Source organism: Drosophila grimshawi, unplaced genomic scaffold (assembly GCF_018153295.1).
Source record: "Drosophila grimshawi isolate 15287-2541.00 unplaced genomic scaffold, ASM1815329v1 contig_1369, whole genome shotgun sequence".
NCBI classification, from domain to species: Eukaryota; Metazoa; Arthropoda; class Insecta; order Diptera; family Drosophilidae; genus Drosophila; species Drosophila grimshawi.
In genome coordinates this window covers 6,792,749-6,805,700 of record NW_025062891.1, presented here as the reverse complement: position 1 = coordinate 6,805,700, position 12,952 = coordinate 6,792,749, and the positions used below count along the sequence as shown (strand labels likewise).

The window sequence follows — 12,952 nt, the reverse complement described above, 5'->3', positions numbered from 1 at the left end:
AAATTGCTTATGTGCCGTAAAACAATCCGACAATTTATGTGTAAAATATGTGTGTAAAACTATATAGATAGTTACATATATATATACATATAAATGTACATATATATATTTATATCTATATAATATATATACCGCTGGAGTATGTTTTTGTGTGTGTGCATGAAATGTTTATAAATTAACATTAAAGATGATTCTCAGTCAGTAGCACCTCATCCAAAATGCCTTCGCTATGAGTGCGTAGAAAAACTTCTTGGATCGGCTGATATTAGGTATTGGATTGCTCCAACGGCCCATTGGATTCTGTAAGGGATAAAATGGAATTGCATTAGTTACAAGCACAGCAAACAAATAAAAGACAAATCTAAATGTTAGGGACGACAGTCAAAAGCGGCGATATCTCAACAATTATATCTAACATTGTTTTGGACGAAAAGAAAAAACAAATATTACTAAGAGAGCGTGTGGCAAGTGTGGCGTGTGTATATGTGTGTGTGTGTGTGTGTAGATTATGGGAGTACTTGCAGTTCCTCTCAACATGGATGTTAGTTAAGAACTCGTAACAAGAACGATAAACACAATTTTGTGAGCTCAAAGTGAATTTTTGGCAAAAAATATATTTATATATATATATATAGCTACCAGAATAACTAGAATCTGTTTGTTGCCTAAAGGTTGTCACGCTCGCTCTTGCAAAGCAATATCTGTGCATATAACCAGACAATCCGATTCGAAAATATCTTTCTGGTTCTGCGGTGCCGACAATCTCAAATCATTTGCTATTGGGAAACACACAGCGAAACACAACAACCAAAAAAAATTGTTTGAAAATTTAGAAGAGTGCAACAAGAGAGGACCGTATGAACGAATGCTTCTTACCCAAAGCGGCGCGAGTCGCATTGTTTTTGTCTTTGATTATATAGCAGGCGGTGATCAGGAAGAAAATACCACCAATAACTTCGACAAAGGTGGTGGAGAACAGCGAAAACTGCAGCGACTTAAAGGACAAAAGATCATCAGAGGCCTGAAACAAGACATATTTTATGTATTCGATTATAAATATTACAATTGCTGCAATTAAAATAAAGTGCTTACCTGAGACGTAATGGTTTCTGTGGCATTTCCGAGCACTTGCGACAGACTCTGCAAGCCCTGCACGGTGCTGGGACTGTTGGGCGATGAGCTCATATGATTCTTAATGGCAACCGATATCTATAAGAAGAAGACAAGTTTTGCATTTAGAACTTCAGACAGATGAGAGGAATTCTGATAATAGAATTCCGTAATTACTTACAGCGCCCACCAGATACGGACTGCCGGCATCGCCCAGCGCGTGGGAGATGAGAATTTGAAAGGCTTCGGCCGTTGAGCGACGAGTTGGCACCACGACATACTATGAAAAAGAATGGGGAGAAGAAGCAAATCAATTTAGTTCCATACCAAAAAGCTTTAAATGAATACAAGCAGTGTTACCAACAAAAACAACAACAACAACAACTATTAACATAAAGCATAGCAGGTGATAAGCAGTGTAAAATGTGTGTGCGTGCGTGCGTGGCTCGGGTCACTGCAGAATCAGTTTGACAAGCAAAAAGCTCAAACGAGATGGCGCCACTTTAGAATGAGGCGTTGCCCGGCTGGACTTGGTTCGTGTCATCGATTAAACTTGAATCAAAGTGGGTTCAGCTGCGTGTGCGCTTGGGAACAGTTCTATACGCTCGACCGACCGACCGACTGACTGAACGACGGATCAAATCTTGACTGTGGCAATATGTTGTCTACATTTTCTTTACATTTGTACAACAAAAAATCAAATACTACTACACATTAACTGTTTACTGTTATAATCAAATGAGTAGGCGTGTGAGTATGTATGTGTGTGTGTGTGTCGCTTGTGTGTATAATCAAAAATAATAAGCAAAGCAGATTATAAACATCGCTTCTTACGCATACAAAATAAATAATTGAAAGCTTTTCTTTCTTTTTTTTTTGTTTGTTAGATAATCGTGTTGAAAAACCATTTAAAATTTCGTTATTTGAGTTTGTATTTTTTGTCTACTTTTGTGGACAGCAGCAGGAAGCGTAAAAAGAACGGAATTGTTGCGATCCCAAAATAGCAAACGAAACCAAACTGTGTGGCACAGTTTTTAAATTTGTGCTACGTATTTGCCCCATGAATATTTACAGCTGATCATCATCATCAACTTCAACGTCAAAATCAGCTGTAAATTGAAACGTGACTGAGTCAGTCAACAGAAATCATAATAAAAATATCTCATTGCGAGGGAATTTCAAGTTTAATCAAACTCCAACAGAATGCTCTGTGTGTCTGTGTTATGAGGTTTAATTTAGATTTCGCTTTTGGAGGGTTGAAAGTGAAGCTGCATACTTTATGTAATTTTAGTGGATTGTCATTTTGGGGACTGCCCCCTCGGGATTATTGTGCCATTTTTGGGGGTGGCTCGTGCCCCAGCAGCAGTGGAGCAAGGGTGCCCCATTACTAGGGTATTACGAATGCAAAGAGTGTAAGCAATAATAAGAAGAAGAGATATATTAGTATTATCCTCGCAGATTGTGTGAGAGGTAACCAATGCTAGCCCCGTTTATTTTATTTAAGTTTGATGTAGAAATGAAAGAAAACTCCTTCTGGTGGAAAAGGAGATGAAAAACCAAAACCAAAAGTTGTTAAAATGCTTGCAACAAACTTAAAAATGTAAAATACCAAATACCAGACATTTACGAAAAGAGTTTATAGTCAATTACCAAGTAAATATATAAATTAAATAACCTCTGAAAGGGTAAATCAATTAAAACCCCCAAAAAAAAATGTAATTACAGCGTAAGCAAAAATGTGTACGTATGTTGTGTGTGTGTGTGTGAGTTTAATGCGTGGTGTGTGTGCTTATTATAACAGTAAAAAATTAATAATTTTTACAAATGAAAACGAGACATGAAACTGTTTGATTACTCTAATAAAAGTGCAGGATTACAAAAGCCCAAAATAGTTAATACATTCTATGTATAAATAGATGGTTTTTTTTTAGATACAATTATATCTTTTGCAGTGATGTTAATTGAAATTTTGGTTAGGAGTTTGTGATCGGAGATCTGATTGTTGATTATTTGTTGTCTTACCAGTAAAATGTCCGCAACAATTGCCCAGTTCAAGTTTAAAGCTAACTGACCGAAAAATATTAAAATATATGTGGCAATCGTGTAGCGAGAAACGACTAAACAAGCGCCAGTCAGCAGCGGTGCGCTAAGCAGGAGGCCAACAGCGCAAATAACGGGATCGGCGGACGGATAGCGTTTCTTAAGCGCTTGCGATAGATATGAGCCCATTGGCACGCCCAGCAGCCCAGCAATCATGGTTATAAGCCCGAATTTGAAGGCAACGCTAAATATTTCAATCGAATTGGATTTTTTTTTTTTTTTGGGTTGTTGATAAAAACAGCAAAAAAAATTTGGTTAGAAATGTGCAAGGTAAAATGAGTTTAAGGGGCGTTAAGGGGATTTGTTGTTGTTGTTGTTGCTGCTGCTGCTGTTGTTGTTGCTATCATTTATCGGCAGACAGTCTTACCAGTAAGATGTCGGCCACAATGGACCAGCAGAGATTGAGCGCCACCTGCGCAACGAACACAAACAGGTAGCAGAGTGTTCCACTCGAGCGCGGTATAATCAAGGCGATAAACACCATCGGAGCCGATATGAAGAGTCCAGTGGCGCAGATGTAGGGATCTCCGTTCTCGATCCGGCTGCGAAAGTGCTGAGCCAGCACAGAGCCCATCGGAACACCGATAAGGCCAGCGGCCATCGCAACAAGTCCAAATATGTAGGAGACACTTTTCGTTTTTTTTTTTGGAATGAACAACAACGTATAGTGGCTACTAAAAAAAAGTTGGGGCCGGGTTGGGGTCGAGGGGCTGGGGTTAAATACTTACTCATCCAGTTGAAGATCTTCATTGCCGGGCTGCATCTTGAGACCAGAATGGATGAAGGTAGGTCCCCACCAGGCCAGGGCGCCGGTCACGAAAGCGACGCATGTGAATCCCGCCGTGGAGAACATGAACGAGCAGTTCTTGGACAGCTCCTTGATGTCCGTCATGAAGCTGGTGCGCGCCAAGTGGGAGGTGCCCTCGCTTTCGCCGCGCTTCGGATCCCTGATCAGGCAGACGAGGATGACAGCAGCCACGCCCAAAATGGGCGTCACTCGTAGAGCCCATCGCCAATTGTTGGCCAAATGCGCCGTCTTTGAGCCGACAATGTAGCTGCGGGTTGCACAAGAGATGAGTTGATTAGTTACGTTATAGGGGGCATAACACATGTGGCATGTGGCATGAGACATTTGCTGCATTGGCTGTCAATTGAGCCCTGAGATTCTAGCAATTGACCCCACTTAAAAAAAGCAGCGTTTCTTAATTGAGTTAAAATAATTAAATACTCAATAACTAAATTAAACAATTTATTCACAAATTAAACTTTAAACTGCCCCCAAAAGGTGAGCAAACAAAACAAATTGTCGGCCAATTCACTCAATATTTCTCACGACAGATTCTAAACGAAACTTTGCACCCCATCGCAAGTTTCCAGGCTGGTGGCACCCACAGCACGTGATGAGGCGGACTTGCTCGAGACTCAGACTCAGACGAGTACTGATAACGAGAGGTCGGTCAATAATAACCTTGTCTTATTTACTATTTATTTGGAGCACTACACTCAGAAAAAATATCGGCCTAGATTTTAGTAAATCACCCTAAAAAAATAGAAAGTTGTTCTTTAAGAAATAAACTCTAAATATTTGGCTGCAAATTTTTAAAATTTTATAAGGCCTGCCCTAAATTGACAATGCCAAAAATATTCCTATATTCTACATTTTTTTTTTAGAAATATTTTAAATTATCAATAAAATCATTTCTAAAAATTATAAATTGAAAATCCTCATTTTAGAAAAAAATCATTCATAATTTTCAGAAACAAGTAATAAGATTTACTGGCTCGACTTTCTTAAAAGTAGAGCAAGCCACTCAAATCGAGAATCTCCGTTCTTTCAAATGAATTTATAAGCTATTTAAAATGTGTGTGTATGGGGGAAGTCTAAAAATACGAATGCTTAGTAATAATATTGCTAATAGACTAATTCTTCAATAACCTGGAAATTAGACATATTCTTTCTTATTTTCAGATAAATCCACCCAGAAACTAAAGTATAGTACGATCATACATCGTTGCTTAAGATCCACTTCTTTATATATCTTACATCTGCAAAGGTATTTAATCATCAGCATGCCGAAAGATAACAATTAATTCGCATTAAGTGTATATAATGCAGATAATAAACTTACCCCAAACCAGAACCAACGGGTATGGCAAAGTAGAACATTGCCAGCATTTTGGAGCGCATGCTATGCACAAACAGATCGGAGATGATCGTTGGCGCTATGGTGCTGTAGGAAGCCTCGCCGATTCCAACCAGTGCACGGAACGTGATAAACCATCCAAAGCTGCCCATAAAGGAACCAACTAATGTGGTTGTCGACCACAAGGCCACGCCCACGGCCATTAGCCAGCGCCTTGAATACCGATCGCCCAGATAGCCAAAGAGCGGTGCGAATATCATATAGGAGATGACAAACGCTGTCTGCAACAGTCCCGCACTATCATTGTCTATGCTGAATTCTTTTTGCACCTCCGTTAGCACTCCTGCAAATCAAAAGAAAAATTAATACAGTTTAGCCAGATAAACGATTATGCATTTAACGATTTACTGTTTACTGTTGAGAGTGGCGCGTGATTGTTAAATGTGGCTGGGCGTGATAATTGCTTAACCACATATAACAGCCGCATATGTGGCGCTTTACGTAAGCGAATTAACAGCAGACTATGCAACAAACAGCTTCCAAAGATACATTTACAGATACATAATTCATAAATTAAATTCGTAAATTCTTGATTTGAAAAATATATGACATGATCTAACTCACGTGACGTATTCAAATTCAGTCAAGCAATGACACATTGAAATTCATTATAATTAAAAAATGTTGTCTCTTAATTGCTTAATAGTGAATCATCAATCTTTTTAAGACTAATTGCTAAAATGTAAACAAATAACGGAGCTAGGCAAACGAAATTACCGTTCTGCTTATCGAAATTGTTTCGACTATCAGCTTTGCCAATGTCATGTGTTAAAAATTGTATTCTATTTTGTTTTTGTTTTTGTTTTTAACTGATAACACAAAATCCGGACATGCTAACAATTTTTTTTGGCTAATTATCTTCTACTTCCTTAATATATATATACATATATACATATGAGTGTGTGTATAGATAGAATTCAAATTAAAAGACGGATATGCGACTCATTAATTTAGAATATTAATATCATCGACACGACCTAGCCAATAACTCTTCAATGTATTTCCTACTATTTATATGTGTTTGTATAAATATTTAACGGGGCTTCACAAATCAAGGGAAACTGAAAAGCTACGTGCATTGGCATTTAACACAGCCGGAGTCAACAACTAACGGAAATATGTGCCACGGATTCGTAGCAATTCCCAATAGCAAAACCAAAATATTTAAAAAACCAAAGATGATCAACAGCACAGTGGTGTGAGATAGGGCAGGGGAATGACGAGGGGAAAGGCCGCAAGGCGCCGTCATTCAAAAGCGATACATGGCCGAAAAGCTCAACAAGTTGTACAAAAGAGTAGACAAAAAAGCCGAACGCTGAGCGCTCGACGACGTGGCACGAAGTCAGACGAAGTGAATCAGCAGCCACAAGCATTCGTATGACGGTTTTGTTGTTTAAATACGTCGGTTTCTGGGTCTTTTGCACTTTTCGCTTTTCGAGAAATTTATCGTACGATGTTTTTCGACCAATCAGCGTGTTTGTTTGGCCAGTGACGTAACAGTGTGCGGCCGCCAACTGAGCGCCACGCGATACAAGCAATGTGGGCTGTGCAATCACACACAAATGTTTGTAAACACTTATGTGTATGTGTGTGAGAAAGAGCGCAATTATTTACAGAGGCAGAGAGTATAAAAATGACAAGGCTCACTTTTGTTTATGGCTGTGCAGATAGAATAGCAAAATCAAAAAAGATGTAAAGAAAAAACACGAACAAGAATGCGATCGGCATATTTTTGCCGGTTATAGAAACTTGCGCGTAAAGAACCTGTTTATGCTCTCTTTTCGACTCTTCCTCTCTTTTTGACAGGTTCTGTCTCTCTCTCTCTCTCTCTTGTTGCTAGACGGAACCTAAAAAACTTCCAGTTAATAGCAGTAACTTGGCTGTAGGCGACAGTTGTTGGTTGCCAAGAATTAATACTGCTTGTGTCAAGTCAGTCACTGCTCTTGCCCCTGCCTCATTAATATGAATGAATGAAAAAGTTTCTGCTGAGTTGAAAGCGATTGTGACTGGCCTTGAAAATATCACACGAGATGCAACCGTCAAGCTAAGTCTGCAGTGTATTTTGAGTTTGTTTCAAAAAGCATTACATAAAAATGTTTAAGCGCCGTTTCTTATAATTTTACTGTTTTATTTTTATTTTGGGAAAGCTTGCTTTTCACACATGCAACTTTCTTTTGTAAGCTCCAAGCATGATGGAAGAAAATAGAAATCGTTTTAAAGAAAAAAGCTGCGCGCATCGATAATCATGACAAAGCTAAAGCTTATATTCATATTCAAGCACAGCTTCCTCTCTCAATGTTTACACCTCTCTTGCCGCTTGCTGTTGTTGTTCTTTACATATGCTAGTTTATGTTGTTGTTGCTAATTGTGTTTGTGCTCTTTTTGCAGTTCGCTCTTGTTGTCGCCGACTCTGTCCGTCTGTCTTTGTCACTGCCGTCGTCGTTTACCTTTGCCGGTCATTGACATAGAAAATACAAAAATAATGCAAAAAAAATGCAACACAAACCACAAAATTACATATTGTGAAATAGAAAGAGAGAGAGAGAGATGGATATGCATATGTCCCTATTTAATAGGTAATTATGTACATACATATGCACACATACGTATGTACAAGCAGGTACAGGTGCAAGAAGGTGCAACAAGCTCATTAGCACATATAAATGTAATAACATTATATATTTATGTAAAATTGTTGTTGTTAAAAGTCTGTAGTGCAGCCCATTGAACTGTTAAGTACAGTGTGACCAGCACTTTAGAAAACAAAAAGTATTTAAACTTGCCAATCAATCTCTGTTGAACCTCACTTTTATTTCAGGCTACCTAACCAAATGTCACAAAATGCACCCACATGTTTATTTGGCCTCCGCACAGAGGTACGGCCGACTTCGACTTCGCACCTTCTGTCGGGATGCCGCCGATAAGTAAATGGTTCCACGTGCAGCGTCATAAATAAGATAGGACTAAGATATTGCATATTCTCAAGGCGTAGACCACTCTTAGATAAGTATTGATTGCTTAGGTCGTCAACTTGTGAATTTAGTCTAGATAAGATAGAAGATAAGAAATAATAGCGCCGCTGTATATATAATTCTTCACTGCTACTCAAGAAATTAGTACAAAATAAGTTCTTTTTGTATTCACATCTCAGCAGCTCAATTTCTTAAAGTAACGATTTCCCGAAATTATGTTACTAATGATGGCATATTCATGAAAATTTACATAATGTAAATTATGAGATAATTGTGACTCAACGCTATGGGCGCTATGGGCCGCTTAAATAGATCTTGCAGTGAAATTTAGCTCATGAAACGAAAGTTTTGTCTGGGAATTCAAGAGGCAGTTTAAACAACAATCAAAAATTGTTATGCAAAAAATAGTCTTGAATAAAATGCACAATTCATACCCAAATGATAACGATACAAAGACGACGCATTTATATTTAAATTTTCCAACTATATCACGTAATATTTTTGCGATTTAGCAGCATCTGGGCAACAAGCGATTATGTTTTTAGTACAAATTCAAGTTAAATTTTAAATGCAAGCGTCACAGCACAAAACTGCTGACAATTATTGAGCCAAGTATTTTATATGATTTTTTGTTTGTTTTTGTTGCTTTGGAAAATGGCCAAAAGATTACGTCGAAAGGCAGCAGCTAGAGAATGGCCTGTTTTATATGTATTTGTATTTGTATATGTGTGTTTATGTTCACATATATATTTAGATTTAAATATGTATCTTTCAAAGCATATGAAACAAAGTTCAGTGCATGTCGTTTATATATTTTATTTTTAAGCCAAAAATGTCAACAGCTGTCATCAGAAGATTTTTGCTTTTGCCGAGAGAATGAAAGGCAATATTGGGAATGTGAATTGCACAAATGAATTTACTTAACAACAATAAAAGATCAGGCGATATGATGCGATATGTGTACAATAAAAATTAACAAAATAAATGAAACAACACAACAAAAAAACAAAACCAAAAACAAAAACAAAAAGTAACCTGATCGAGTCATCATCATACGATTATTTAAAAGTCTGAGCAGATTTGATGCGCTCATGTGGGGTCAAAAGCAGAGGCCAACTGTGGTTTGCCATAATAAGCAAATGTATCAAATGTATATCATTAAGCATACCCAAACATCGGGCGATGTAACACCCAAGTTATGCGTCGAGCACCAGTGTTCAATATGGCTAAATGTTTCTCAACACATCGCCGTCGCCTTAATGTTAATGAGCTGACGGTTTGAAATACGTGTGGAACTGAAATACGAATGCAAAAATATACATTTTGGACAAATGAAGGCTATTGACTATTGTAGAGCAAATTTATATCGCGTGGCTGAATACCGTTCTGGCCACATTTCGAGAGGCCAATATCTAATATCTACGTGGCACACACACCTGCTGCACTCTGCTTAAATGTATTAAATTTCAATTTACGCCCACACAGCCAATAACTGTTGATTATGTGTGACAACTGGTGGTTAACTGACAACGCTTAACTGATACCGACTTATCAGCAAGCAAGTGCACGTATCCACGGCAGTTCGCAGATGGGTTAACTATCTAATAACTTATATTTGTTTATTTTATTGGATATAAAAATGTAATTCTTATTTGCAATGCTTATATTAGCATAAAGTTAAGAGATCAGGCTTGAACGTCCCTTGGGGAAAACACTGAGATTGAGCAACCAGTTTATATATTAACAATCACTTGAACGTATATTTATTTAACTTAGCAACTGATTGCAGGCAACCCTTAATGCATGATTCTACCATTCTAAATAAGTGAAATGCCAACAAACGCATATGGGGAGAATCGTTTACTAATTATGTGGCCACTCCCGCAGTGAACCATCGAGAGAGAGAGAGAGAGAGAGAGATATGTGTGATTGTGACTGACTCTGCTCTGATTGTGAATTATGAATAATCGCAAAAGTAATAAGCAGCATGACGGATATTGTATGTATGTAACACTTATCGACACCAGTTTGCCCATATAAGTATTTATTTAATATATTATATAAATAAAATACAATTTCCTGAGTGCTTGGTCATGAGTTTCCTACGTATTACTGATTAAAAAATCATACGATTTGAGCATTTGGTAGCCCATTACAGGCTTAACGAAAGTAATTTGCAAAAGCCAGAGTCTTAGTGTTGGTTAATGAGTTTCGGCGCCGTTATTGTTGCATTACTGTACAGTTGACTAACAATCATTGTACAATTCAAAATTGTCATGCATATTGGCTTAACATAAAAAAAACACATGAGAAATTAACCAGTCATGTGATTTTTTTAAATGTCAGTGTTGGTTAACGGCCTTGGATTCTTAATGCACTGTTATCAATGGCAAGTTTAATGATTCGCTGCTTTGCTGCGCAAACTGCTGATCTGGCTTTAAAGTAAAACTTCAGCAGTGACGAACAAGTTAAGAGCCAAACAAATTCAGCTGGCAAAGGTTGAATATGCATGACTTATTAATTTCATAACCCAATTGCATATAGATAAAGTAAATCACATTACACCAGATGTCGACAGTAAATTATCGTTTGAGACGAACAACACAACTGGTTTAGTGCTAGTTTCCTCATTTTTTAAGTGGTTAACAGCAGCTAACCCGGCTAGCGTAATCGTAATCGCAGTTAACTCGCTTACATTTGTTTGCCTTAAATGTAAGTGCAAAACAGAAATGATTAACGCAATAATCACGCCATATGACTGAAATGAGTATAGACCGTAATGCTACACAGCTCCCTCTCCCCGTAGTATTCAATGTAAGTTGATAAGCGGCAAAACGCAACTGATTATTATGCGTCTCTCTCTCTGTCTCTTCGGTTTGTAAACATAAACGTGGAAAATTCCTTTGAATAGTTTTGCTGGGTGTGGTTGTGTGTTGTTAGCTGTAATAAATAATTTCGACTTTTATAAAACACCTAATTGTATACAAAATTGCATGATTTATCAATTTCAAAATCGTTTGTGTTTAAAAGCCAAAAAATGCATAAGGAAATTTTTGAACGCATTAAAAAAACGCCCGATTCCAATTTCTGGAAGAAATCTTATAAATATTTTTAATTTTTTTGTTAAATTAAATTTGATCCTTAATTAATTAACTAATAAAAAATAATAATATATATACATATATATAAAGTTATAACCTTTGATCGAATATACCGAATGAGTTTCCATCACGCCATGTCAGGCGCCCTTCGCAAAAGTGTTAAGATTGTACGAAATTTAACTAGATTGTTGATTGATTGTTTTGCACTCAGTTCAAAACTTGTGAATAAGTGCAGAGTGCAATAACAACAATAACAAAATTAGATAAGAAACACGTTAAGGCTGGTCGTATGATTCAAGCATGTAAATGTGATTAGTCATCTCAGCATTAAAATTTGTCTGTTAACGTCACACTAGATACACAATGTTTACATACTAGAAGCTGTGACGTAACAAACATAATCGCATTTGTTTTGCATTATCAGTTAAGAGACATATATATAGAGATAGAGAGAGAGAGAGGGCGAGAGAGTGGAAGACGCCCAGTGTTAGCAGAAGAGTTTCAGCTTCAATTAGGGAAAGTGACGTAGCTGTCAGCAATTAGCGCCGCAGCATGCGGGTCACACTTAACATTATAAAATTGGAATAGAAATTTCTCTCCACAATTAAATTGGAGTTGGTCGTACAAACTTACCCGCAATTGTGAAGCGATCCATGTAATTGATGAGATTGACAAAGCAAAGAACAATAACGGTAAACCATTGCTGCCGATTGATGGAAGAGAGACGCCCAGAAGGCTCTACTGCATTGATGCCATTCCCACGTAGACGAAGTCGCTCCATTGACTCCGAATCGGATGTCACCAGCTGCTGTGACGAATATGTCGCAGGTAGTCCACTTGCGGCAAAGTTAACGCTGCTCTCGCTGCCGCTGCTGCTGTTGCTCATAGCCGGATTATCCATGGCGGCCGCGGCAGTTGGAAGCGGTTGATACGACTGATGATGTTTCTGCGACATTCACGTGCCTTGCACTTGCACACAATTCACCAACAACAACAACAACACAACTCAACTCGAAAGTTTCCTTTTTCGTTTTTGTTTCAGCGAGCGATAATACGAAAAGTATTTTTGCAATCTCTCTCTCTCTTCCACACACACACAAACACACAGGCACACAGATGCCGCGTAAAAGCACACGCGATGCACGAAGTTGAGTGGGAAGCGAGAATGTGAAAATATGTGTTGGTGGCAGATTTCTATTTGTTCACTTTAAAATACTTTGGCAGCGTTTCAATTCTTTGATAACTTTTTGTTCTTCTCAATTGGAAAATTAATTTGCGTTTTTCAATACGTGTGAGTATTCTTATTATTTTGCAGTGTTGACTAATCGAATGCGGCGTTTTCTTATATATGCATTTGCAGTGCTTCTTTTATATATTTCTTAACTTTATTTCCGCGACACACCCGCACTGACTCAACAACTTGAAACAACTATAGAATCGATGGCATTTGTAAGCAAAACGCTTG

At 37.8% G+C, this 12,952-nt stretch overlaps 1 protein-coding gene across 3 annotated transcripts; it reads right to left on the bottom strand.

Annotated features, from left to right (window-relative positions):
* Positions 1–134: 134 nt before the first annotated feature.
* LOC6560787 (protein spinster) lies at positions 135–12,920 on the bottom strand. Of its 3 annotated transcripts, none has more exons than XM_001987670.3 (9): positions 12,121–12,920; positions 5,340–5,697; positions 3,939–4,265; positions 3,578–3,839; positions 1,292–1,390; positions 1,093–1,209; positions 877–1,021; positions 640–776; positions 135–300 (listed from the first exon to the last, which is right to left on the bottom strand). In XM_001987670.3, exons 1-8 carry the CDS (start codon positions 12,440–12,442, stop codon positions 676–678), a joined length of 1,731 nt encoding a protein of 576 aa, XP_001987706.1. In that variant the 5' UTR covers positions 12,443–12,920; the 3' UTR covers positions 135–300; positions 640–675. The 3 variants fall into 3 exon arrangements, with proteins under 3 accessions (XP_001987706.1, XP_032590411.1, XP_032590412.1); XM_032734520.2 differs by lacking the exon at positions 3,578–3,839 and adding an exon at positions 3,133–3,394 and having other exon boundaries at positions 12,121–12,880; XM_032734521.2 differs by lacking the exon at positions 640–776 and having other exon boundaries at positions 12,121–12,879.
* Between the last annotated feature and the right edge of the window lie 32 nt (positions 12,921–12,952).